Below are 27,785 nucleotides of genomic sequence, written 5' to 3' on the forward strand. Positions count from 1 at the left end.
TTAAGTTGTCAGTTACATTTAACAGGATGATGTGAAACAACCACTTGACAAACATTTTTTTTTTAACTCCTAGCACAGATGCGTTTTGGTAGTATTGTGAAATCGCATACATTTTTTAAGTCAAAGTCAGGAATTCATTTGTATGGTTACTGTTCAGAAATGCCCAAGAAAAGCATTTTGCATTTTGTAGTATGCTGTTTCGAAAATAAGGAACAAATCGCTAAAAACTCTAAAAGACTTATATGGTCTGAAAAGAGAAGCAAGAATGGAACTTGCTTAAACATGCAAAAATCCTCTGGTTGCAAGAAAAGTTGAACTCCGTAGAAGTCTTCAAGAAAATGACCCTACTCTTCACTTGAGTTAAATATTTTGAGCTTGTAACAGTTTGTTTTCAGTTTATATTTCATCAAAATCGTCTTGTTCAGCATTCAGATGAACTAAAACACCCTCTAAAGCCTTGATTATCCTTTGCAAGTCCTCTAGGGTCCACTTGAATCTGGGTCCTAGTCCTCTAGGGTCCACTTGAATCTGGGTCCTAGTCCTCTAGGGTCCATGCAGAAATCCCTGTGACCATAGAGACTTGTGTGTGGAGAGTTTATATTACACTGCACCAAATGTGCGTGTGCCCCAGACACCGGACTTCAGAGAAACTTAACAAATATGACCACTCAGTTATCGTTTCTCCAGCTGTCCTTGACCATAGCAGAGTTTAATCCAGGCTTAAGAAGTCTGCTGCTACTAGCCACAGTTAGCATACAAAATAACACCTCAATACATTTTTTTTTTTTGTCCTGTCTTCCTCCCCTCACTCCCAACCAGTCACGGCAGATACCTTCACAGCCAAATGATGTAAAATGCCAAGACAGTGCAGTCAAAGCCCAACCAAACTGCATCCATCTCTTGCATATAGAACCGTACGTCTCATGACAAATTCAGTTCAGTTCAATTCATTTAGCATTACTAACACCAATAATCAGTGTTGGGGAGTAACGGAATACATGTACCGCCGTTACGTATTCAGAATACAAAATATGAGTAACTGTATTCCGTTACAGTTACCGTTTAAAAAGGTGGTATTCAGAATACAGTTACTTTGTTGAAATAAATGGATTACACTGCGGTACTTCCCTGTTTCATATTGTCGCGGGTCAGGATTATTTGGGTTTGTTTGACAGCTACGTTCTGCTGTTCCAGGCGGCAGCGTTACGGTTTCCATGGTTACAGGGTGACGCGCTCTCTCTCTGCGTGTTTCCTGGGTGAGAGAGCGCCTTTTTGTTGTTGTTGTTGTGCTAAGCTAATAGACAGAATGCTACAGGCATAGCTCTAAAGAATGTAGCTTCATAGGCAGTGTAGTCCGTGCTGCAGGGAGAATGGACTGCCATACACGTTATGTGTCTGTGAGCGAGGGAGGGAGGGAAAGGAAGTCCGAGCTGTCACGGAGCAAAAACGGGAGCTGGAAGCATGTAAATATAATAATAACCACAGCAGCCAAGAAGAGTGCCTGACGAGCCCAGCTGTAAGTAAGCTATTAAGACTCAACTGTACACTGTGTTCGTGTTTTCCTCCGGAAAAAATAAGTTCCGTTGGAGCAGCCTTTCAACGCCTCTCTCTGTCTCCCGCAAGCAAAGTTGACCCAGACAACAAAGTAAAGCTAGTTTTCGGCTACCAGCCCGACAGGGAACCGGACGTATTAGCCAGAGGTCCCTTTACTACGTTTCGGAGCCGCGGACCTTCAGTAACAGTAATAAATCACAGCAATAGTACATTCACGTAGTTGTAAACAGCACGATAATATATTAAGTAATCCAAAGTATTCAGAATACGTTACTCTCATTGAGTAACGTAACGGAATACGTTACAGAATACATTTTGGGGCATGTATTCAGTATTCTGTAGTGGAATACATTTTAAAAGTAACCTTCCCAACACTGCCAATAATATACCTTAAACACATCAACCTGAGGACTCATCAAGGTGGGGGAAGAAACTGACAGGGCTCCTGAGGAGGGATTTTCTTTTCACTTGTCCCTCCTTCCTTTATATACAGACACACCGAAACACAATACACATTTTAATTTGTTTTTTTCCTGGAGAGTCTTTTGTTCCCACGTCTTTTCCTGCTGTCTAACCCTAACCCCTAACCCATGGGTTTTTTTTAATCTTTGATCCACAGTGACTCAGTCACAGTTTTTTTTTTTTTATAACATCTAAGTTTAAAAGTTCCTGAAAGAGTCCACCCCGAAAGAGTACCTAACCACTTCTCTATAGAAAAACTAGAAAACTCTCGTCTCTAGGGCATAGCAAAAACCAAAGAATATCCACAGTGTCATCAGACTCAAGCCACAACTTATTTTCTCCCTGCGACAGACTGGTGACTCTGTGTTAGCCGGGCTGGGCTCAAGCCGTCCCGTGACCCTGATCAAGTTAATCAGAAGAGAATGACTGGATGGGCACAATTTCTGACAATTTTTTTAAATTTAGTTCAATTCAGTTTTATTTATATAACACCAAATCACAACAAGAGTCACCTCAAGGTGCTTTAAATTGGAAGGTAAAGTCCCTGCAATATTATGTGGCCGCTCTAAGTTCACTTCTATTTTTAGTAGTTTAGTGGGTCTGATAATACTATTAATGCTGTTGTTGTTGTTGTTGTTGTTGTCGTCATCGTCATTAATAAAAGATTTTTGTAAAGTAGGTCAATGATTCAGTAAACCAGTTTTATTCTGGCAGATCAGGCCAGAGTCCTCCTGCTTTGTCTCTTTCAGTTGCAGATGTAAGGACGATAACAGGGAAATTATTTACTCGTGCAGCTTAATTCCGGATAAAAGTCTGGCTGCCAAGTTCTGCCCTGTCTAAAGCAGTATTTTTTCAATTCAAGCAGATAAAAAGACTGTTGCATCCCTCCAGGTGTTATTAGGTGAAAGCATCTGTGTCTTTAATGGATGAAATAGACTGCATTTCTGGAACATTCCTACACTGACGGAACACATGTCAGAGTGAGAATATGCGAGTGCCCCCATGTACATTGCTACCATTTAAGGGAAAAAAAGCAGGTTTAACCATTTCCCTTCCAGTAAGTCTCCTCCCTCTCATATCTATCCCAGGTTTTGCTAGACATTACGACAAGGGGGATGACTTCTAACATTCAACAAGCACTTCTTTGGAAGTCTCACACAATACTTCATGGTCTCTCTCCAGAGGGCCTATTCATCAGGCTCAAGAAATGGAACTTTTTGACAGATCCAAGCGTGAGTAGTATTTCCATGTAGCACTAACCCAGCATTATATTGTTTTGTAACACTAACCTACACACTAGCTTGAAAGCTATTTTACTGATTTTTCTAACTGGATCTCCAAGTTAAGAGACTTGCAGACATCAAAAATGTGATGCATTGGCCTCTATTGCAGTTTGTGCAACTTAAGTTGATTTTAAACATTTTTTACTGTTAAAGCCAGTAAATTCTGGGCATATTCGAGCTTATTCAGGAGCTGCTTTGCATGAGTTGGTTTCTGTTTTCATACGTAAACAGCCTAGCTTTTGTGCCTTTCAAGAATATATTTGATTAGGTCAGCATGTTGAGATGACTAAGCCTGCCTTCCTCGTTTGTAAACTGTCAAAGCTTCCCATATTTTATTTTATTTTGCATTGCTGAGAATGAAAGAGGAACACACTAAATAGGCTTTTTTTCTTTTTCTTTTTTTTTTTGCATTGATCAGAGATCCCTAAACCGGATATCATATTGCCCAGTGGCTGCGTTTGATCCATTTGTGTTAGGGGGACCGGATCCCAATACTCGCTGTGCCAAACATTGCTCCAACCCAGGGATCCGGTCCCCCAGCAGAAACGGAGTAATATTGTGCACGCTGTCAGGAGGATTACCGTGATTTATACATCGGAGAAACCAAACAACCTCTGGCTAAGCAGATGGCACAACACAGAAGACCTACCTCCTCAGGCCAGGACTTTGCAATCTATTCACACCAACGATTCACACCTCTTATATACTGTTGGGGTTGGGGAAACCTGCAGTCAGCTGAGACTGAAGAAGTCCCTTGGATGCGTGACAAGACGTTTTTCCCATTGAAAACGTCACGTCCAAATGAACAGCATCAACTTTTTGGAGTGAGTCAATTTTTGCGTCCAGAAAACAAGGAGGGAGATCAAGAGTGATCAGATGATGAGTACATCATGCTTTCTTTGTTTTCAAGACGCTAATTCGAGGCACTCATGAGCAGAAGGCCTGTCACAAGTCAAGACTTAAAGGTCAAGTCATGACTTTACGTGGATTCAAGCAAAGTCAGTATTTCATTACCCATCACCTCACTGGGTTGATTTATCATTGCAGATGTGTTTCAAGACATGTCCCCTGTGTCAGTGTGGCTATTTGGGGAGCATGTTCATCACAATAATCTTACTGAGACTGGCTGGAAAAAGGGAAGAGGCAAAATGATCTTAAGGTTAGTTGTCAAGTATTCAAAATATCACAAGACGTTCAGTGAAACATCATGTTGGGATAGCTTTGGTCATCAGGTTTAAATACACATATGATGTTCATGCAGCTCGAGTGCCCAAAAAATAACACGCATCGTTTAATGATTCATTCACTCTGATTATTAGGGGGTATAATATCAAAACACTATGTAATTCGAAGAATATCTATTCGATTGTCTGGATTGGCTGTAGCTCAGAAGGGAGAGCAGGTCATCTACTAATTGGAAGGTTGGTGATTAGATCCCTGGCTGCTCCAGTCTGCATGCCAAATATGCATGTGCAAGATGTTTACCCGATGCATCCATCAGAGTGCGAATATTAGACAGAAAGCACTTGCACATAGGAAAAAAGTGATTGGGTGAATGAGACATGTTGTGTAAAGCGCTTTGAGTGCTCACATAGAGTAGAAAAGTGCTATGTAAGAGCCAGTTTACTTACTGTGTTCATATATATAAAAAAAAAAATATCTGAAGAACAGCAGACCAAGCATGGAATTAAAACGATAAGAATCTATGAAACTGTGATTCATCATTACAGATGCACGGAGAAACTGTTATTTTTAATTTTCACCAATTCAGCGTTTATACAACACATTAAAAAGGAATATGGAAAACATGAGCTGTCACAATGAGCAGTTCTTACTTATGTGCGGTTAACACCATCTTAGGCACATATGCAAATTACCAAATATGTGCATGTGCTTACGCACTTTGACTTTTTTTAAAAAACGCTAATAATACAGACAGTATGGAGAATGAAACCTAATTCTTGATCATATCAAACTGAAGCATATCAGTTACAAACGAAACCAGAAAGTAGATTAACGAGTGAGTAGGTCCGGGTCAGCTGAATGCTGTGTGCACAGGGAATTTCAGAGTGTCTCCAGTTGACAGATGACTACTCAGCATGAGCGCAGGGCTACTTAAGTTTCACATCACGCCAATAAGGGTTTTTCGTACCGCTTGTACAGCTCTGCAGAAATAATAAGTTTGTTGAGAACGTTTTATTTATTATTGCATGCCCGCGTATGTGCATGTGTGTTTCTGTGTGTGTGTATGTCAGGTTAAAACCACTTAGGTATTGGCAAAAAGCACTTGTATAAATGTATGTGTGAATGAATGAATGAGGCCTGTGGTAAAAACCACTTCAAGTGCTCAATTAGAGTAAATAGCGCTATATGAGCACCAGTCCATTCGCAGTCAAGTGTGCATCACATAATAAATAAATGATGATGAATTTGTTTTTTCATTTCCATCACTAAGCAGACCACATTCACCAGAGTGAGTAAGCTGGGAGGGCAGTTCAGTGACTAAAGAATTACTCGTAAGTTCTCTGTTGGTCAACTACAGGAAACGAAGACAAAGCTCCAAGAAATTTGCTCTTTTACTGTTCTGAGCATTCTTCAGAATAGGCATCTATCCACCCCGTTACCAGCTGTCACATCAGATCTCATGCAACTTGTTACCACACCCATTCATGTGAGAGTTACTGGCGGTATAAGCGATACTTACTGACCCTGGTCATAGTAGTTGCAGTTGCAGTTCTGATAATTTCCTTTTTGAGAATTTCTAAAGCTACATAAAACTAGTGAAGACACACACACGCAGACTTCATAACAATTGTTTATGTTTATATAACCAAAGCCACAAAGTATAAACAATAACTGAAACATACCTGAGAAGAGTTGTGTGCTACAAATGAGGGGAAAAAAGAGTACACATACACACACACACGCGCATTCAAACGGACAAACAATGTGAAAGTGAAAGAGGAGTGTGGTGAATGTGACTGTAAAGACGCTTTAGTTTCTGATAAACTGACAAAAAATGTGATGCACAAGGCTGAGGAAAGGCATAACTACAATACAGAGTGCAAGTCATCAGGTCTGCAGAGCACAAGAAATTCACATTCGTCTGAATGCATCTGCATTGTGATATCAGCTCGTTTCTGTCAAGTTCCAGGAGTGGGTTAGGTTTCAACTGGATGTGATATCAGCAGTAATTTCATGTAAAGTGCTGAAAATCGCTGACAGCAGATTCTCAGCACTGGTGCATGACAGCATCTGAGACAGAAACTGAGGTGAAGGGTTAAGAGCAAAGACAACAGAGACATCTAATTATTTACAAGGCATACGCCTCCCAGCCGACTGTTACAACAAAACGACAAGATAAGCTCTGGCTCCGCTTTGTCCCCATTTCATTGAAGCAAATTGTGAACAGGGCACGAAAAGGGATGTGTTGGCAGAAGAAAACCGTTGTTTGGTGTGGTGTGGGAAATATCACTGCTAAAGCAGTTCTTTGCGGTTTCATTTGACAGGTTACCTTTTACAGACTGAGATGAAGGCGTAATGAAAATGTTAACTTAACTTTCTGACAGCGCAGATTCTTTTTCATAGTATCGTCAAATTGCTAAAACAAAGAGATAAAACTTCACGCACTTTGACTTTTGCAGAGTTCTAGTGTGAAAGTCACAACTCTGTCAGTTTACTTTATTGAATATTAAAATGAGACAGAAATGCAAATGGCACCCGAGAAAGGCAGCTATATTAAAGTGTATGCGGTTTTCCTTTTTTTGGTGCTACATACTGATTCAAAACCAGGAAACAGCTTGTTATAATTGACGGATGGAGTACTGATGTAACCTCTGTACCAGAACAGAGAAGTCAACTATAAAGTGCCTTACCCCCTAAAGAAAATGACCCAACTTCTCTCTTGATTTATTACCCCAGTAAATACTTTGACCTTTGAGCACTGTGTTTTCAGTTTCAGTAACATTTTCCTTGCCTAAGATTGCTGTTAAGATTTTTTCAGTCTTGAGAAGAGTTTTTGCTTGCTACAGGCAGCACGGTAGCACGGTGGTTAGCACTGTTGAAGGTCCTGAGTTCAATTCCACCATCAGGCCAGGGTCTTTCTGTGTGGAGTTTGCATGTTCTCCCCGTAAGCGGGAATGTGTTACCAGAGGCTACAGTTTGCATGGGCTCATCACAACTGGTGAGAAACGTCAGGTGTGATGAGTCTCGATTTGTGCTGTGACATTTGGCAGGGTGTTGCATCAACAGTCAGGCTGCTGCTGCCTGTATAATGTTCTTGGCGCACTTTAGTACCAACTTAGCATCACTTAACTGCCACAGCCTACCTACCTGAGCATTATTGGTGTATTATTGGATCCTTACTGGGTATGTTCATCCTTTTGTGATCACAGAGTATCCACCTTCAGCAGGTTATCATGTCCCAAAGCTCAGATCATCTCAAACCGGTTTCTTGAGCATGACTTTGAGTTCACTGTACTCGAATGGCCTCCACGATCACCACATCTCAGTCGAACAGAGCACATTTGGGATGCGGTGGAACAAGAGATTCTCATCGTGGATGTGCATAACTGTCAAGCGAATGTGAACCAAAATCTCTGAGAAATGTTTCCGACACCTTGCTGAATCTGTGCCACGAAGAATTAAGGCAGTTAAGACAAAAAGGTTTCCAACTCAGTACCTACCTACAACAGGAAGGTGTGGTGAAATGCTTAACTGGAGGCATGAAAACGGTAGCCCACAAACCAATGGATGACATCATTTTTGCTAATCTTTTGCATATGGTTTCAGGTATATCTCATGGCAAACGGGATTAGCATTACTAATACCAGTAACACAATTTCAACCTGAAATAATCATACCTTGATAACACCTCAGTTCTGTGAATGGCAGGTCTGAAGACCTCATTCATTGTGTGGTGTGGGTTTCTATTACTCAGGAGTTTATCTAGATAAATTACGTTCCGAATATTTGTCATTTTCGGAACGAAAAATGATGTATCAGACTAGTCAGAGGCATCTTAAAAGCAACTACAACCACATGAAATTATAAAATCACAATGCAGAGCGCATGCATGCACTGATGTGAAGTACGAGGCGTTTCCCATGAACTGGTCACTGCTGATTCATTTATTTTACATGGAGTAACTTCAGCTGTTCCCTTACTTCCTAAGGTGTTGCCCCATGCATAGATTTTACGCTGGATTGGCCTTAATGACATAACCATGGGACCAAACGAGAGTACACTAGCTCATGACCCTCCGAGGACGGAGTTTGTCGGCTCTCAGTCTCAAACCAGGGATCTTTTACACGTTCGTGAACGGGTGAACGACTACACCATAGATTTTACAGATAACAGATATCGTGGATAGATTTGACCACTTCTTGATTTTTTCCTCCCAAACCGCAATGCGTTCCCTTGTTGTGTTTAGTTTTTGTAAGAAACTGAAAGTTACACCATAATTTAGACATTTCAAATCTTCTGCCTTTAAAAACAACTTGAAACCCTTTTATTAAATCTCTTATTACAATATTATTGCAAAATGATGTGTGTGTCATGTGGTAAATGAACTTTAGCTTGACCCTTCATTTGTCTGCTGACTGCAAAGTCTGTTTATCACACAGAGGCGATCACAGAATGATCCCCCCCCCCAATGGGCGTATTTTGAAAATGCCAGTGTTGCCTAACATGCACGACCTAAGACGACGTGTGAATTGGACAGACTGATATCAAATATCTGGACTGCTGGACATTCCATTCAAAAAAAAAGTACTAAGGGGGGAAATACCTCTTACTCTGCCAACATTACTGAATCACTTCTCGGTGCCGTTTCCCTATTACAAATATGAAAACATATATACGTTTTTTTAATGCAAAATGGTTAACTGAAAAAAGATAGTGGAATCTGAAGAAAGATTGCAGTAACTCCAACTCAAAGTGAAAAGCACTCTTATTACGTATGTCTGACATGCAGCGAGAATCCACAGCGTCATCATAGTCAAACCACAATTCATGTCATTTCCATATGGGGGTTCGATTTCCTTTGTTATTGTGAATAGAGTCATACGTTGCTTTTCATGGACTTTAAACACAGTTTTTACACTGAAAAATCAGTTTGGAGTTCTTTATCTGCTCATTTTAGGAACTTAGTAGGGTCGATGTGTGTAAACTTGTCACCTAAAAGCAACAGGTTGAATAAAAATTCAAAATATATAATGATAATAATAATGATGTGTGGAAGGATAACTATATTTACTATTACTGGTAGTGGTGGCAGCATTTTTATTATATATGCAATATTAGTACCATATGAAAAATCATTTTAAAAAAGAATCAATAGCTTCTAATTCAATTATTGATCACAGAAAATGATGTCAGAGTTTATTTCCATCGTGTCAATACCAACCCATATGATGGGAGTGGTAGAACATATGCAACACACTAGCTGCTTCTAGGCCAAAAAAAAATCCCCTTCATGTATGAAGCATGTTTAACCATTTCTCTTCCAGTAAGTCTCCTCCCTCCCTCCTCCCTAAAGGATCGCCAGATTTTGCTATAAATTAAGGCAACAGATGAGCTCTAGTATACACATTTTTCTCTTCTGAGCAATTCAGCAAGATCCAACAAAGCCTTTTGTGCAGCAGCAGCAGGAGCATCAGCATTTCTGTGGACCAGCTATTCTCTTCATTCCAGCCAGAATACTTCAGCATCTTATCCAGCAGAATGACTTCTCAGACCGTCCTCCTGTGCGTCCTGGCGCTCGCGTCTTTCTTCAGCTCTGCTTTGTGCTCTCCTATGTGCAACAACCACTGCTGCCGTTTCGTGGAGGGCTTCCCCGTCAGGCTCAAGAAGCTCAGACAGGACTATTCACGGATCAGAGATTTCTACGTGAGTATAAGCATGTTCTCTGCAGGCATTTTTGCAGCATCACCAGCCTTCCCCACAGCGGGGATGCTGCACTTTCTCACTTCTGCCTGTCAGTCTTTGTGGGTGCACGGGTCTCTCACGGCGCACTTACTATTTTTTTCTCCTTCGCTCTGTTTTTGCAGGAAGCAAACGACGACTTAGACTCAGCGCTGCTAGATCAGTCCGTCGAAGACTCCTTTAAGGTAAGATTCTAGAAAAAAAAAACCCTCCTCGTTCTGTCTCGCGGAACCAGAAAATCCGCAGAGTTAAGGATTTGATAAGAAAAGCATGAAACTAACCACGCTGGTGTTCTGCTCCATCAGAGCCCGTTTGCCTGTTACGCCATGAACAGCTTACTGGAATTTTACCTGGACACGGTTCTGCCGACAGCCATGGCCGGAGTGACTGAAGAGATCAAGGACTTAAAGCCTCACGTGGAGTCCATACAAGAAATTTTCAATACCCTGAAGAGAGATGTCACCCAGTGTGTGAGTATCTGACACGTGTTAACTCCCACAGCAAAACAAACCGTGTAAATATTCACCTCGCGCTGCTTTAAGGTCACGGGTATCCTCTGTAGAATACGCAAGTGCATGCCTTAAAGTACCATTCAGTGGCTTTATATTACTTTTTTGTTATGTTCGCTCAAGTCGTTGAAGATGGCAAAAAAAAAAAAAGAAAGAAAGAAAGAAACTTCTGAATGCTATTAAAGGAGCAGAATTCAATCAAAACTATTTACAAGTAATCACTGCAACGTATGTTTGGTCAGGTGGATAGGGTTAGGTTGATAAAATACACCTATAAATTTAGTTTTATATTGATTTTTTTTAAAATAGCCGTTTGACTTTGTGTGATCATCTGCAAGGAAGTTAGCTTCTACTCTGCATTTACAAATATTCAATTATTCAATTTTTTAATTCATTGAGACAAAAAATTTCCAAGTACCCTGTGACAGGTTGATTCGGGTTTAAGCGAGTGCTCACAGAACGAGTCAATACTGCATTAGTCATGTGATTTTTGAAATGCACAAGTGTGCATCTTCCAGATTGTGCAAAAAGGGAAGACAAGAGACTGAATGTTGCCGCCGAAAGGTTCTTTTCTTAATGCTGTCTGCATGCAGACCTAGTTTACCAGTAGTAACATCATGTCTCTTTTGCTCTTCTTACAGAGGAAATACTTCTCCTGCAAAAAACAGTTCGACATCAACAATCTGAACTCTACTTACACTCAGGTGAGTGTCAAAGTCTCACGTGCAGTGAGGCAATATTTGAAATCCTGATTTCAAAAGAATGTGCATGCTTATACTTTTCACCATTTGTACTAAATGAACCTGTCTTTGCTCATCTGCAGATGGAGAGCAGAGGTCTATACAAGGCCATGGGAGAGCTGGACATATTGTTTAACTACTTTGAGACGTACCTGGCTTCTAAACGACACAGACAATAACCTCTGCTCGAAGACCTGCTGACCCAAATCAAGATATGAAGCTCATCTCTGGGAGAAAAAGAACTTTTACAAGCATTGACAGATGTGAATTTTTTGTATGGGACTTACTGAACTGTTGTCTTTATTTTTTATGAGACGTTATAACTAATTTGTCCTATGGACAAGTTTCTGTTAGGATCCTTTTGAATCATTATCATTTTGTTTAAAAAAGGACACTTTGTTATAATAATATTACATTTGTTATAATTATTTATAAAGATGTGTCATTCTGTGTTTTTTATATTTATTGTGCCTTCTGTTAAATTGAAATAAATTACTTTAATATAACGGATGTCTCTTTAGAGTTGCTTTCACGATATGTAAAAGCTGCTATCGTTTGCCATTAAAAGGAATAGAGCACTGAATACATCACATCCTGCAGTGCTGCAGTATACGTGAGGAACCATAGACTGCACTGTCAACATGCTGATGCACTAACCTCAAACGTGACCCATATACATCACTTACCAGCAGCAACACTGCTGTATCTTAACTTACCGTAACTCCAACTAGCCAGCCTCACCCTCAATGGCATATGCACACTTGCACGCATGCAAAAGTAATCTCACTTAGTCACACACATTTAGAACAAAACTGACAGGCAGACTAAAACCACTCTGTCATAATGAAGGAAGCACAAAGTCATGGGGAGCAATTGCAGATTGGTTTGGGAAGGGGTGGTGGTGAAAGCATCATACAACAGTCAATGATCTGAACTGCAAATAAAGAAGAAGAAACTGTACACAGACACCTTCTGTGTACTGTAGTATCTTTGATTGTTTTCAAAGTGAAGCATCTACAAAACAACCTCACAAGCATCAGTGAGGTTCCTGACCTGACTCAGGACTGCACTGAAACTACTCTAGGACATTTCGTCAGTCAGTTGCTGACTCAACGTGGGATGAATAGTATCAATTTAGCAATGACAGTACCTTGCAAAAAGATATCATTCATAACTTTGTTCTAACAGGGCATTGGTATTTTTTTGACCTGTGCAAAAAGCAGTTTGTCAGCAGTGTTGTGGTCAGTGCTTTTTATTAATTTCGATTTTTTTAAAGATGCTTGCAGATTCACACTTCAGTCCCCCCCCCTCCCCTCCCCTCCCCCAAAGAGCTCTGGAATCGGTTCCACGTAAACCGATTAAGATCACATCTGGTTGTTATGTAATGAGTGGACTTTCAGACAGCAGTAGCTTCAAAGCAGGCTGAGAAAAACTGAAGAATCATTTTCACAAGTATCACCCTGGTACTCTTTTACATTAAATATTCACATCCACTTAAAGCATGGCGTTGAGCAGAATGCAACATCTCTGAATATTGTACAGGGATGCTCACAAACAGCAGGTCACAATAAAGAAAGCAATTAAAATATCTGTTCCTTGGGCAAATGAAATACGGCTGTGTGGAATCTTTGAAAATTAAGTTTGGTGGTGTTTTCAGTGAATATAACATTTTCACAGATGTCTGATTTTGTTGACGGAAATATAACAAACAAAAAAAGTCTTTCACTCATCTGTTTCATAGATCACGTGTATAGGAAAGTAACAAACAGTGCACACAGACGCATGTGTTTCGCAACCTGGAAAAAAAAACATTTATTCAGAGGTTTCGGTACTCGATCACGAGGCAATTAATCAAAGGGAAGGTACCTCTTATAAGAGTGGCTCTAAGGCTGCAAGTGCATATTGAAAGTTGAGGCATTTTGCAGCTACACTATATGGACAAAAAGGGGCACCTTCACAGGTGGTTTTATGACATCCCATCCTAAATGCGTAGGCAGCGCAACTATGATGTCTTCTGCTCTTCTGGGAAGACTTTCTATGACACTTTGGAACGTGTCTCTGGGAATGATTGCCCACCACCTGACAGTGGTGTTGGACAAGAGGCTTGACTTGCAATTTCTGTTCTATATTTTCTCAAAGGTGAATTTGATGGGTTTAAGGGAGGTCAGGGTTCTGTACAGGCCAGTCAGATTCTTCCACACCAAACTCATCCAGCGAAGCCTTTATGGACGTCTTTGCACACAGAGTGAATCAGTAGAGCTCGTGACTTCTGTGCAATCTGAGCTTCAGCCCCCTCTGGATTCTTTACGTGGTCTGCTACTTTTGGCTGAGTTGCTTCCATCTTGCAGCAATACCACTTACAGCTGATGGTGGAATACTACTGAGGTGGGAAAAGTTTCACAAAGTGACATGTTGCAATAGTAGCATCCTATTGCAGTACCAAACTTGAATTCGGTGAGCTCTTTATAACGATCCATTCTTTCACGCATCATTGTAAAGGTTAGATTTTAAACTACTATGATAATGGGACAACTTGAAATTCAACAGTTAAGTCCATATAGTCAAGTTTGACTGGGAAATACTTTTTCTATTAATTTAAAAAAAAAAATGTCTGTTTAGAAATCATGAAGCTATGTGAGGAAACAAAAGCATCTCCAAGAAGAAAAGGAAACAGCAGTCAGATGTCAACTAGACCAGCTATGATTCATTATTTAGAATAATTAAGATTCATCATGTTTGCAAAGAATATTTTTACACACACGCATCAAATTTAGATCCTTCAGGGATACTGACACCCTTTAGGTATAACGTGGCACACTCAATTATGAGTCATTATGAGTTTTCAATACATCAAACTTGGAAAAAAAACCAGGTCATTAGCCCACCTTGGCATGACACGATGAGTAAAGCACCGTGCATGACACGTCACTTTGTAGGCACAGTACGGATATTCTTCCTGGCAACCTTTCCTGCATCGTTCACTGGAAAGACATCGGTGTGAGCTCTGATCATGTTGTGACAGATTTCGCAAACACAACAATATTAACAGAAGTCCCCCACGTATTGCACAACTGGGTACTTGTTGAAAAAAAGACATAACCATATTAGGTTACATCCTTCAAATGACAAAAGTGCCACACACAAAAAGCCTGTTATTGTCACAGTACTATCCTATCTGACTTTAACTACTCACTACATAACTGCATATAAGATAAATATCACAGTGTTTCATGGCAGAATATTAGCACAAAAAACTGTTAATAATAACAACTATTGTTATGACTTATCATTATTATTGATATTAATGAGGCATCTGATAGCTCCCAAATTCATTTTGTAGCACCACAATGAGCCTGATTCGCAGAGAACAATCTTGAAAAACAATCCAGCAACAGACGGTCCGACTGCCATCAGCTCAGATCTCAGCACCACAGTCTGAGAATTACAGAGGAGCCACTGAGAGCCTAAATTCATAAGCTGTTCTCCAAAATAATTTATTTATTAAAGCTTGAAACCAAGGAAAAAGCAGCTTTTCTTAAACAAAAAAAAAGAAAGAAAAAGAAAAAAAAGATTTGGGTAGTGACTGAGAAATCAAAAACCACCCATTGTATTATTTCTAGAAAGGCCCCTCACTTTGCTTTCCAGTATCTATAACTTGCACTATACTACACTTCCTTGTGCAACTCAGCTTTAAAGATCAAAACATGCGTTTCTCCAAGAAGCACGCCTTTGTTACAGGGACCTAAAGAAAATTTATCAGAAAAACACAATCAAAGCGACCGCACTAACCACAACATGCACGCTGGGCTGCTCTTGACAGTAAGATGATGTGGATTTCCATCACATGTGAAAGATAAGCCACTGTACATGCTAAACTGACAAAACAAGGATTTCCATTTCATGTCTGGTTTACTCTGTGCTGCGGGTTTCTTGCTGAGGTAATGTGCCGCATCTACGGCTCTACTGTCTACAGCAGGTCAAGTCAGAGCCGGCACGTACGAGAGGATGTGTGTGTGTGTGTGTGTGTGAGAATCAGGATGGCATGCCACTTCAAAGAACTCTGAGCTGTGTGTCACCAGCTCAGCTGAGAAGTCTCCATCCTCTACATTTCCCCACACCTTTTAAAAACGGTGAACACAACAATAACATATTGGAGGCCAATCTGCTGACAGTTTCCAGACCAGGAAAAATTATTTAATCACTTGTTTTTAAATTGATGAGGGGGAAAAAAACAAGCATCTAAACCAACTTCCTCTGATCACATTTATCACAAATCACATCAGCTGCTGAGAATATTACTTTAGAAAACATGTACATATAGTGATGACATTTTACAATGCTGCTCATCTCTACCCACCCAGACCGCAGAAAGAGACCAGGGACCCATCTTTTGTGAAAAGCATGCTGAGTGGGCGCCCTAAGGTTTTGATGCATTTGTAGTGAGGGGGTAGAATCTCCACAGGACTACTATCACGAGGGACTCCCCTTGGGCCCAATTTACCCCCTCTCTCACTTACCTGGCAGAGACACACGTCTTACAGAGATGACTGTGGGTTTCGTCACACTCAGAGCTGGAAGCTCAAAGTCTACAGTTGCCTTGCACCTGAACCATATGCACTAGCGGGAAACTGCTCTAAACACCCCACTGTTGGCAAATGTCTGTGTTGACTCAATGCCACTGTGCTGTTTTGCTACGCAAATGCGTATATTCCAGGAGTCACTCATTCTAGCAGGGATGATACAAACTGGTCACGAGTTGAGTCTGTGCACTTCGGCTGAAAGCCACAAATCCCAAATCGACACAAGAACCTGAATCATAACCGGACAAGTGTTTCAGTTGAAAAATTCCCTGAATGTGGAGGCATAGGTCAAATATGAGGAAGATATTTTATATATATATTCCCCCTATTTATTGAATTTCACAAAATTTCAGTTATGCAACAAAACAATCTTGAAGTGAAAGACTTTCGGTTTTACTTTGAGGGCACCGGAAGGGGGTTTTAGAGCTCAAAGTCTCGGTTTTGTGATTAGATCTTGATTAAATACATACTATACAGTAACACAGGCATTCACACGCAGATCCCGATTTTTAAAAAAAAAAGAGATAAGAGAAAGTTTGTGTTTTAAGGGGTTTTTTTTAATCCAAAGCTGAAGCAGACAAATGTACGGCAGCTGAACAGATTCCAAGACACATCTGTTTCCACTACAAAAATGTGTTGGGAGGGACAAAAAATAAAAAATAAACATTGTCACAAACATTTCATGAACATTTTTCCCCATAAGAAATTTCTAGGTGTGATGCGACTGATAAAGTGGAAGTGATCTTACAAAGTGAAGTGGCCTAAACTGACAAAATTATACAATAATATTCCCATGATTCCCAAAGTGAGCTGGGAAGTGTCCTGTTGCATTAACAAAACACTACAGAAGGAGAGACCATTATACTTTGTCTAAATGTGATGACAGCTTGCTGGTGGTAAGTCAGACTGTGCTCAAGGATGAGGAGCAGCTATTACGTACTTTGCAACCTATCAGTTTCCGAGGAATTGTGAAAAAATGACGGATGATAATGGAACTGCACTAGATTAGTCATGTTGAGAATATCCTGACTGACACCTGGTGCAACCAACAGTAACTGGAAATGACCAGTGTGCACTCTGTACTCCCAAGGGGATGCTACTGCTTACATAAAAACACAGGGAACACTCCCTACAGTTGCTCAACATCTCTTCAACACATCTGAAAACAGAAATCACTCGTAATTTGATTACAAAAAACATCTGCATAGCATTAACCTGAAATATAATCTGGCAACGTTTTAAATTCTGAAGCAAAACATTGGTAAAAGCTTGAACCAAATGTTAAGTACGAGTTAAAAGCCATTTGCTGATTTAGCAGTACTCATTAAGGCCTATGCTAAAACGTTCATAGAATTCATAAAAAGTACAGTATAGGCTGCCTCCAACTCTCCTATGAGCTACATGCAGGAGAAAGACGGGCCAGTTTCTGTATTTTAATCTGGCTTCCCTCTCTGCCCTAAAATTGTGTACCTGAAAAACAAGCGTAGATAAAGATAGGAGAGAGGGGCCACGAGTGAGGTGCTCTGTCAGAACGGCCCCTGTGTGAGTGCATAGGCCTGTGTTCAACATTCACAAAGACAAACTGAACCTGACACACACTCCGAGTCCCGGGAATCAGCAGCTTACTTCCAGCTGATTCCAACAATCGAGGACAGAGTCTTTACATTCCACTTGTCAGTTCAAAATACATCTGCTTATTTTGCATGTAAGAAAAACTAAACCTTCCCTTGTGTGTCTGTGTTTTTTTGTTTTTCCATTTTTGGGATTTAGCCATCAGAGTTAACATTCAAAGGTTTGGGGCTGGAGCAGGCTTGTGGGGGGGTGTAAAATAACTACTGCTAATGCTAAGGCGTACATCTCCTATTCCAACATTCGAGCCCCTGTGAGTACACAACCTGATATTTAGGAAAGAAGAGGCGAGAGGATGTGTCAGTTCCCCATTCTCCCCTTTTCTAAATTTCATAATCTCTTCAGTGGTGTAAAAACACAGATCAACATCCCCTCTGCTGTTGCAGAGCGATGAGTTGTTAAAATGGTAGCGTAATAAAAACAAACACTCTTACAAAACATTACAATTTGTCATGAAAAATAAAACACTGAGGAAAAAAAAAAGAAAAAATCCATGCAACCCGACTCACGTGTCGACAAATTATTGCTTCCTTTTCACAACCTGTGTTTGTATGTGCAGGCAGGCATGCATGCATCTTTCAGTGAGCAGCAGGTGTAGCCACGGCGTTGTTTGCCTTCTTCCTCCTTTTCATTAGCAGTGGATTGGTCGAGTCCTCAATGGTCTTAATTCTGATTTGCTCGTAGTCGACCCTCATTGTTGCCAAGGCACTAGTCATTTCTTCCTGTTAAATTGAGAAACAAAACAAGGCCATTAGTTTTATTTACTTATCAAAATCTGTGGTTTTAATGGGAGACATAAATTTAAACTATTTGGTTTATCAAATAAGCAAAGCGGGTGCCAGAGCCTGGCATGCACCTGATGTGAAGCCACTACTGGGAGGTTTTCATTTTTAAATCCAACACAGACAAAATACCCTCACACCAGATTTTGATATTTCCATCCATTCAAATTACCAGAGACCAACGAGCTACTGATACTTCATCTGTTTTACTTGGTAAGCCTGTTGCAAACACACTCAAGTAGAAATAATAGATTAACAAACAAAAATCATGATGTGATTCCAAAAGTTTATTTTTTTTCCTTTTAGGTAGACTGCTTGGTTTCCACACACTGCTCTAGATCCACACGCTGGGTTGGTATAGTTGCTCACAGTCTCAATGACAACATTGCAATTTGTTTCTTGTAAAAGTTTCTGTTCACATGAATGAAAACTAATGTGATTAATATAACCATTTTCACCAGACACTGTGTTAGAGGAAGAGAAGAAGAAGAAAAAAAAAAAAATACAGTTCCACTGAAGCTTGTGGTTACACCGGTTCAGGTAGCACAGATGTTCCAGTATATTAGCTGCAAGCATTCCCAATGCAACACATGAAGTAGTCGTAACCTTTTGCTTACACAAGAAACTTGCAGTTTGTGTTTTCGGATTCATAAATGAATGATGAAAAAAATACAACTTTCCATGTTAATTCTGGATTCTGATATCCATGAGCTATTTAAAATGTTTGCTTGGAACGTAATTTATTTTTGCACGGAAAAAAAATCCCCAAAAACTCAAATGTAAATGGATTTTTGCACCTATCAAACAACTGAAACCGCAACAGGTGGTAGGTGTCAACTTTCACATTAAGTAATTTTTCTGTTTGACTATTTGTCACCATAAAAGCTGACAACATATGGATGGTGCAAAGATAAGCAGGCATCTTTTACCTTGACTTCCTCCCATGCGTCCTTCTCTTCCATCAGAACCCGGCTGGTGTGAAGGGGGGTCTGGGGAACCTCCATTGATTGCTTTAGGACGACACACAGGGGCAAATTCATTCTTACTTAAATATATAGATTATGATGAAAAACACTCATGATTTTAACCAAAGGGGGAAAAAAAAAAGATTAAATAAATAAAATTTAGTAAGCTGTTTAAGCAGAAGTTAACTTGCGTGCTTACATTGATCCAGGGATGATTCATGAACTCTGTGATGGTCAACCTTTGGGTGGGCTCAGTCTTTAGAAGAGTCATAATCAGCTGTTTCGCTGCAAAAATAATTTATTATATTAATAAAAATAAAAGAGACATTTGTATGAAACCACCCTTTGTATGCATTTACAAATCTGATTTAAGGAACTGAATCAAAAAGAATGTTTTATAGACAATTATGTCACAGTGAAGTTGAGACTTAAAATCCAAAATAACTCCAACACTGTATCCAATTGGAGATTTGAGTAATGTGATCTCAGCGACCTTTGACTTTCAAACCTAATTAGCATTTTGAATGTCTGTTTGTTCCAGATGTAATGATATAATCACAATTCAGGGAGAGTCCATAGTATCCCATATTTGAAAACTTTTCCAAATTATTCATGTTCTTAACCAGGCTACGCCCTGGACAAGTCACCAGTCCAAATTGTTAATTTAAAATCACCAATAACTTGTGTCAGCAAGCCAGAGTGCCCAGAGGAAACCCAGGCACAGAGACGACATGCAAACTCTACACAGCAAAGACCCAGGCAACCACAAGGTTCAAATCTTTTTAATGTGGTACAATAGTGCTAAGCACCTCTGTTGCCTATTTCCTAAATTAGGTTATGTGAATTGAAAAGAAAAAAAAAAAAGTGTGTAAGATTTGGTATGATGGTAATACTTTGGCTGCCTCAACCAAAACACTGTAAACACTAGAGTTCATCTTTCTTTGATATACTGCTTTGTCTGTTTTGTGGTTAAAAAGAAAAAAAACCCACTCTGAAGTAGACGACTTTATCGACAGTAAATACTGCACTGCTTCTTGAGTAATGCATTACAGTAAGTACAACCCATCAGTCGACACAACTTCCACAAAAACTAGAGTCATTTTAGAAGGTATAGAGCAACACCAGCTTGCATTTTCTCTTTTAAACAAAAATCCATCACAGAATAAACGCATCACTTTCAATTGTAGAAAATGTGAACGACAGGATGTGAAACACATCAAGTTTCTATTTCTTGATAATAAAGTAAAGACCAGTCTGATTGTCATATTTAGGTGAAATCTTTTATAAAGACTTGAAAGTGATACTATTTTGAAATTTCTTGTTTAGAAATAAGGCATCTCCATAGCTCCATTTCACATATAGATACACCACCAGTCACAAGTTTGGACACCGTCTCATTTAATGTTTTTTTTTCTTTATTTTTACTACTTTCTACAGTAGATACATACTGAAGACATTAAATATATGAAACAAAATACATGGAATTTTGTAACAAAGAAAACATTGTTGAATAACTCTAAATATGTCTTTTAGTTTAGATTCTTGAAAATAGTGACCCTTTGCTTTGTTGATAGTGCTACAAACTCTTGGCCTTCTCTCAATGAGCTTTATGATGTTGTCATGTGAAATGGTTTTCACTTCACATGCGTGCCTTGTCGGGGTTCTTGCCTTCTTAATGGGCTCGGGACCCTCAGCTGTGTTGTGCAGTCAAGGTTTGTACACAGCTGAGAGCCCTATTTGACAACTGTTAGAATTCATATTAAGAACCAATCAGCTACGTAAAGACAGTCCATCATTACTTAAAGAACTGAAGGTCAGTCAGTCTGGAAAATTGCTACAATTTTGAATGTGTCCCTAAGTGCAGTCGCAAAAACCATCAAGCGCTAGAGTGAAAGTGGCTTGCATGAGGAGTGCTCCAGGAAAGGAAGACCAAGGGTGACCTCTGCTGCTGAGCATAAAGTCGTCCGAGTCACCAGCCTCAGAAATTCCAAGTTAACAGCACCTCAAATTAGAGCCCAGATAAATGCCACACAGAGTTCCAGTTGCAGACATACCTCTACATCAACTGTTTAGAGGAGACTGTGCGAATCAGGCCTTTATGGTCAAGAAACTACTACTTTAAAAAAAAAAAAAAAAAAAAGGAACAAGCAGAAGAAATTTGTTTGGGCAAAGAAACAACAGGAATGGACATTAGACTAGTGGAAATCCATGCTTTAGTCCAAATTTGATATCTTTGGATCTACTTGCCATGTCTTTGTGTGCAGAAAAGGTGAACGGATGTCTCTACATCCATGGTTCCCACCGTGAAGCATGAAGGAGGAGGTGTGATGGTGGAGGTTCTCTGCTGGTGACACTGTTGGGGATTTATTCAAAATTGAAGGCACACACTGAAGCAGCATGGCTACCACTGCATCCTCCAGCAACATGCCATCCCATCGGGTTTGCGTTTAGTAGGACCATCATTTATTTTTCTATCAGAAGGAGAGTGATGGAGTGCTGCGCCAAATGGCCTGGCTAGAAAGTCACCCGACCTAAACCTAGTTGAGATGGTTTGGGATAAGATGGACCACAAAGTGAAGGGAAAAACAAGTGCTCAGCATATCTGGGAACTCCTTCAAGACTGTTGGAAAACCATTTCAGGCGATGACCTCATGAAGCTCATCAAGAGAATACCAAGAGGTGTGCAAAACAGTAATTAAAGCAAAGGGTGGATATTTTGAATAATGTAAAATATAAAACATGTTTTGAGTTATTTCACATTTTTGTGTTCACTACATAATTCCATGTGTGTTCATTCATAGTTTTGATACCTTCAGTCAGCATCTACAAATAAATAGTCATGAAAATAAAGAAAAACCATTTAATGAGAAGGTGTGTCCAAACCTTTGACTGGTAGAGGAAATATTACAAGCCCATATACAGTTAAATTAGTTTCTACGTTGCATTAGCAAAGTCTATTTTTATGATCTTACCTTCCTCTGATACATCACACCATTCAGGGTTGGGAAACTCATATTGACCATTTCTGATCCTCTTCTTCATCCCAGGAGAGATGGCTAGACCGTGGTTAGAATAAAACGGAGGATATCCACACAACCTGTGGAAGTTGTAAAGCATCATTATACGCTTCCGTATTGAATGTGACATCTATAACAAAAGGATTAGAGGGAGGAAAAAACAAGAACTTACAAGATATACATAATGACACCCAACGACCACATGTCACATGACTTGTCATATTTCTCTGGGCCGAGAACCTCTGGAGCTGTACGCCATAAGGAAGAATAGAAGGAAAAGGCAAAAGAGGGATGTTTTTAAATAGTTATCAATGAGAGCAGCTGTAATGTAGTAATAAACACAAACAGGTTCTTACCAACATAGTAGGGCGTGTAGCAAGGAGTAGCTAGAGAGTTAAGTGAGGTGGTCTCCTTGGCAAAACCAAAGTCTGTGAGCTTGAGCAGGGCACGGGGTCTCTTTGAGGAATACAGTAAATTCTCTGGCTGCAAGGAGTATTCAGGAATCCAGCAAAAAGATAAGATTACAACATTAGTAACTTTAAGTCATCCTCAGTTTAAAGAAAAATCAAGTTTATTTCTTATGAATAAGTACGATAAGCCAATGCAAAGAACATGTACCTTGACATCTCTGTGGGCGATGTTGATTGCGTGTAGAAATTGGATAGCCTCACCTATGCTCTTCATGATGTGAGAAGCCTCTGAAGTGATGAGAAAATTCAGTTTTTTAACAGATTTTCAGTGACTGTGACAGCAAATGTCAAGCGTCACAAATGGAGACTGTGGCATGTATTTAGCTGGTATCAGAATGCTTATGTCTATTTGATGAATCAAATCTTCTATATCACAGGTGTCGAACTCCAGGCCTCGAGGGCCGGTGTCCTGCAGGTTTTAGATGTGTCCTTGATCCAACGCAGTTGATTTAAATGGCTAAATTACCTCTTCAACATGTCTTAAAGTTCTCCAGAGGCCTGGTAATGAACTAATCATTTGATTCAGGTGTGTTGAAACAGGGTGAAATCTAAAACCTGCAGGACACCGGCCCTCGAGGCCTGGAGTTCGACACCCCTGCTCTACATAATCACATCATAAAGCATTGTAAGAAATGCTGGGGTTTGTAGGGCAATATAGGTTTATTACCCCTCTCTGTGAAGGCCTGGTCTCCTCTGGACTGGATTCGATTAAAAAGCTCGCCACCATCCATGCTAAAAAAGAAAAAGAAAAAAAAAGCCTTATGTCAGTAAATACACGTGCTTTACAGTGTTTGATTCCAGGTTATTGCATGTACAGCGTGATACCCTGCCAGATGTCCAAACAATCAATGGTTTGTTGCAATGATACCAATAGAGACAGAGAGGAAATTGCTCTCACTGGGACAAAATTAAAATGAGAGAAAAACTCTGGTAAATTAACTGCTGTGCGAAACACATTAAAACACATGTCCTCTGAAACATGTGGGGGGGTAGCACAAAAGCTAAAATAGCTGTCAGGATGTGGGGTTTGGTGTGTGCCCTAGTTGTAGGAAATACAGCACACCAGTCGAGCCGTTTCAAAGCAAAGAGGATGCTCTCTTCCTCTGCCTTGTAGAGGTGGTCTGCGGTCTGTTGGTTGACCAACAAAAGTGTGCGAAACCAATAAAATGACTTTTTCTCACACCTTTTGCAAACTAACCTAATCTGCCATCTGTAAGGTATTTAAATCTTACAGTTACTTCCTTCTTCCATGAATGTAACTAGTTCATCTTGTATACCACAAAGTGTGCACGGCAACAATTCAAATTTGCATGTTTTTTTTTTTTTAAGTTAGTTCAAGTAAATTTACGATAAAAATTACTACTATTTTACTGGCAATCTACTAGGTCCAGCCAGTGTGTGAAAGGCACAGAAGTAGGTTGCTATGGTCTTTTACACACTTTTAGTATGACTAACAGACAGATTGCTGGTTGATTGATCTTCTTCTTCCCTGTGTTGCGCAAACATTTTAAAGACTGCTCTAAACAGAATGTTAATGTGTTCAACACAGCTGTCAACCTTGAGGTCTTTAAATGCCCCCTTTATGCTTCCAAAACTTGTTATGCAGAGTATTTTTATGTATGAGCCATCTTGAAAGTACCTATATTTATATTGTAGTCAGATTTAATAAAATACTGCTTACACAAGCATGGCCCCTCATCACATTATGATAACACACAGGAACACCCCCACAGTAATTTACCAATGAGGCGCAGACATATGCATGTGAAAGACTTGAAGAAAAGGTCAAGGATGTAAGCAGATGCTGACCACTGGTAAACTAATGAATGTTAGCCTGAATTCAAATGAGTATGAGAAACTCGCACTTAGCATGCTTGATGTTAAGTTTCATTTAATCTCGTCACACACGGTATGACTGTGAGAGTTTCAGGTAGAATCATCAACGTCAATTTTGTATCCGAGTGTGTCTAATGGTATATGGCAGTGTGCGTACGTATAGCAAGCAAGCAAGATCCGGGGACGCCACGGGACAAGGCTTCTAAACCACAGCACACTTCGAACTTCTTTAAATTAATCATTCACATTTTGCATACTGAGAAAAGGGCAGCAGTTTGATTGAACTCATTTTGATTAAAAAAAAGTGTGAGAGATCAACGTGTTAAACTGCTAGTTCTGAGGTAATCCAGCCATTATTCAAACTTATCTTATACTTGTGCACTGCAAGCGGTAGGGTTCATCAATGTAAATGCATCTATTGAAGCATCTGTTCTGCTGAGAATTCACACTTCTTTTAATATTTTCAAAAGCTCAAAGGAATTGCACACATTTTACACCATAACAGCAGCAAACTGTAACACACTTGTACATTTTAAGCTACAGTCTTTCACATGTACATATGGAGGGTACAGTGTTATAAAACTGGATTTTTTAAGCTGATTTTTCTCAATGAATATATCATAAAGGCAGGTTTGTATTTGCTCTAAGGAACTAAAACTCTAATAACAGAGTGTAATATTAAGAACAAAGTTTCTAGCAATCAGCAGTGGTAGTTGCAGCTGTGGTTAGCACTCTGAAATTAAAGAAATCCCATAACCACAATGCCATACGGTTCAAACCACCAAGTTTGCGCTGAAGGTTGTATAAATACATGTTTATCCAGCAGTTCCAGACAGACTTCCGCTTCCAATTTGTCATGCAGGAGAGATGACCAGCACCAAATTTCCAAAATTATGTTGCGGACCTGACATATTCACATGTTGGGTTTTTACACAACACAGGAGAAAACAAAAATGTAGGTCATCACACTGACTCAGTTACTCAGCATATCTATGTGTGTTTCTCTCTGTCCACAGGTGATTTTCTAGGAATCATTTAGCTTCATCAGAAAACTTCATTGGCGTTTCATGCCTAGCACATTTTCTCAAGGAAATGAGTCAGCCATTTTTTCGCATGTCAGTGTGTAGGCAGATCGGTCCACTAACGCCGACGACTACAAATTGGAACCGCAAACCTAATGAGTGCACGTGTTTGAAGTTGGTAGTGGGGGATGGGGGGATGGTGGTTTAAAATGCTTCAAAGTGGAAATACAAACGCAAGGAAATTGTACCAATGTCATTTAGAAGAAATGGGTCACTTATAAGGTTGTACACAAATGATTTACAATAACTAACCTGACAGAAATTTGCTTAGAGCAACAGAAGGGTCGAGATGAGTATCACTTCACCTTTGTTCTAGGTAATCTTACCTTACCTGCCTTTCAGATTCTAGAAACTAAAAACTATATAGCAACAAATGAAAATTTCACTTGATTTATGGTTTGGCATAATAGCCCATAGACAAGAAATACTTAACCTCCTAGGACCTGGCGTCCACATATGTGGACATCACATTTTGGGTTGTCTAGACCAAAATACTAAATTTTGCTCTACAAGGGCCTCATATCCACTTACGAGGACATTATACTGCCACTGTTCTACTGAAATTTTAAACAAATATCCCCATATGTGGATCTCATTTTTCTCAGAAACAAAAATCGGGTAAAAAAAAAAAAAAAAAAAAAAAAAAAAATCATCTGGTAATTCTTTGTTTTTACATTCATCGGGTCCCTATATGTCCAAATATCAAAGAGAAATTAAAAATGCATGCCATGGAAGAGTTCAGGTCTTAGGAGGTTAAAGATGAATGGGCTTTTGGATGGATTTTAAAACATAAAGATAAATTTAAGTTTAAGATGAAAGTAAACAAGATGCTCACCAACACTTTGATTGTTCCCAACAAATCCTGTCAATCTTGTCACATATCGAACACATTGTTATCAATCTAATTTAAGCTTGCTTACAACCTTTTGAAAAGTTTATACTTTCTCCCACCATTTAAGCATTTTTTTAACTGAAGAAATAATAAAGAAGAAAGTATCATTAATGAAAAATGTAATCCATAAGTACTTGCTCTTTAATAAAGTATTAACTTTAATTTACCTCTACCTAATCCTCAGTTTTGCATTTGAGCACAATGGCAGCCACCAACTGTGTCCAGGGTCCTGGGTCAGCCCTTTTGCATTCAAGACAACACTGTTAAATACTAGAAGTTCCCCCAAACTTTGAGCTTGATTTGTGCTTATATTGTTCATTCTTCACAGTTCAGTCTTTTAGGTTATGTTCTAATTGTTCTTCAGAAAAGGGTAAGTGCATTCAGAGTGCATCAGGAAGTTACCTTTCTTCAATGACCAGTGAAAGTGTAAAATATGCTTGCCTACTGCTCTGCAGGCAGCTAGCTAGCTAGCCAGCACCAAAGATCCTTATTCAAAGTAATATTCAGAGAATGTATGACTATGTCAAGTGGTTAGATGCTCATTCTGCATAATCGGGCAGGTCGAGGGGGAACCAAGTCAACTGGGAAATGCATGGGTTCTTCCACCTTACAATTTGATTTTGACTCTGAAGGGGAAGCCCCTCAAAAAAGTATCCAGAGAGTTATGCGTTTTCCAGCTCTTAGCCAGAGCACTATCAAATTACTGTCCTGTTGCAGTCTTCTGAAAAGCTACAGTAAAACCCATGGATACCTGTTTGTTTGTCTGTGTGCTCCGAGTTCAATAGTTTCTTGTACACTTGTGCATACAATGACAATGACGCTCATCTAATCTTAGCTGGCATCATGCTTGCATCTTTAGCAGTAATAACATAATTTTCTGCATGACTCCAATCTTAAAGAAAACAATTTAGTATGATACTGAGGAACACATTGTTGTTGAGGAACGTCTTTACAGGGTTGCGTCAGTTCATTGAGGTTTGTGGGTATTGTGTTTATTGTGTGGGATATTTAGCTAATATAAACAAAACTGAAGGCAGACGCACAAGGATCAACTGAATGT

General features: G+C 39.6%; 2 protein-coding genes across 4 annotated transcripts in view; one reads left to right on the forward strand and one right to left on the reverse strand.

Moving 5' to 3' along the window:
• The first annotated feature begins 1,465 nt into the window (after nucleotides 1–1,465).
• Nucleotides 1,466–11,954, forward strand: il10 (interleukin 10). Of its 3 annotated transcripts, XM_013269189.3 has the most exons (8): nucleotides 3,110–3,248; nucleotides 3,718–4,264; nucleotides 4,347–4,458; nucleotides 9,993–10,187; nucleotides 10,349–10,408; nucleotides 10,529–10,693; nucleotides 11,374–11,436; nucleotides 11,556–11,954. In XM_013269189.3, the coding sequence occupies exons 4-8, from the start codon at nucleotides 10,023–10,025 to the stop codon at nucleotides 11,649–11,651; spliced, it is 549 nt and encodes a 182-aa protein (XP_013124643.1). In that variant the 5' UTR covers nucleotides 3,110–3,248; nucleotides 3,718–4,264; nucleotides 4,347–4,458; nucleotides 9,993–10,022; the 3' UTR covers nucleotides 11,652–11,954. The 3 variants fall into 3 exon arrangements, with proteins under 3 accessions (XP_019214344.1, XP_013124643.1, XP_013124642.1); XM_019358799.2 differs by lacking the exons at nucleotides 3,718–4,264; nucleotides 4,347–4,458 and adding an exon at nucleotides 1,466–1,516 and having other exon boundaries at nucleotides 3,105–3,248; XM_013269188.3 differs by having other exon boundaries at nucleotides 3,718–4,458.
• Nucleotides 11,955–16,587: 4,633 nt separating this feature from the next.
• Nucleotides 16,588–27,785, reverse strand: part of mapkapk2a (MAPK activated protein kinase 2a) — a 28,956-nt gene continuing 17,758 nt past the window's right edge. Inside the window, exons 3-10 of the mRNA XM_003441367.5 lie at nucleotides 23,583–23,647; nucleotides 23,064–23,143; nucleotides 22,802–22,928; nucleotides 22,618–22,693; nucleotides 22,401–22,525; nucleotides 19,628–19,713; nucleotides 19,393–19,473; nucleotides 16,588–18,403 (exon numbers count right to left, since the gene is read on the reverse strand). Of these exons, the coding sequence (XP_003441415.2) occupies nucleotides 18,260–18,403; nucleotides 19,393–19,473; nucleotides 19,628–19,713; nucleotides 22,401–22,525; nucleotides 22,618–22,693; nucleotides 22,802–22,928; nucleotides 23,064–23,143; nucleotides 23,583–23,647 (784 nt within the window). The 3' untranslated portion in view covers nucleotides 16,588–18,259. The remainder of the gene's footprint in view (nucleotides 18,404–19,392; nucleotides 19,474–19,627; nucleotides 19,714–22,400; nucleotides 22,526–22,617; nucleotides 22,694–22,801; nucleotides 22,929–23,063; nucleotides 23,144–23,582; nucleotides 23,648–27,785) is intronic.

The sequence above is a fragment of the Oreochromis niloticus genome, linkage group LG5, assembly GCF_001858045.2.
Source record: "Oreochromis niloticus isolate F11D_XX linkage group LG5, O_niloticus_UMD_NMBU, whole genome shotgun sequence".
Lineage (NCBI taxonomy): Eukaryota > Metazoa > Chordata > Actinopteri > Cichliformes > Cichlidae > Oreochromis > Oreochromis niloticus.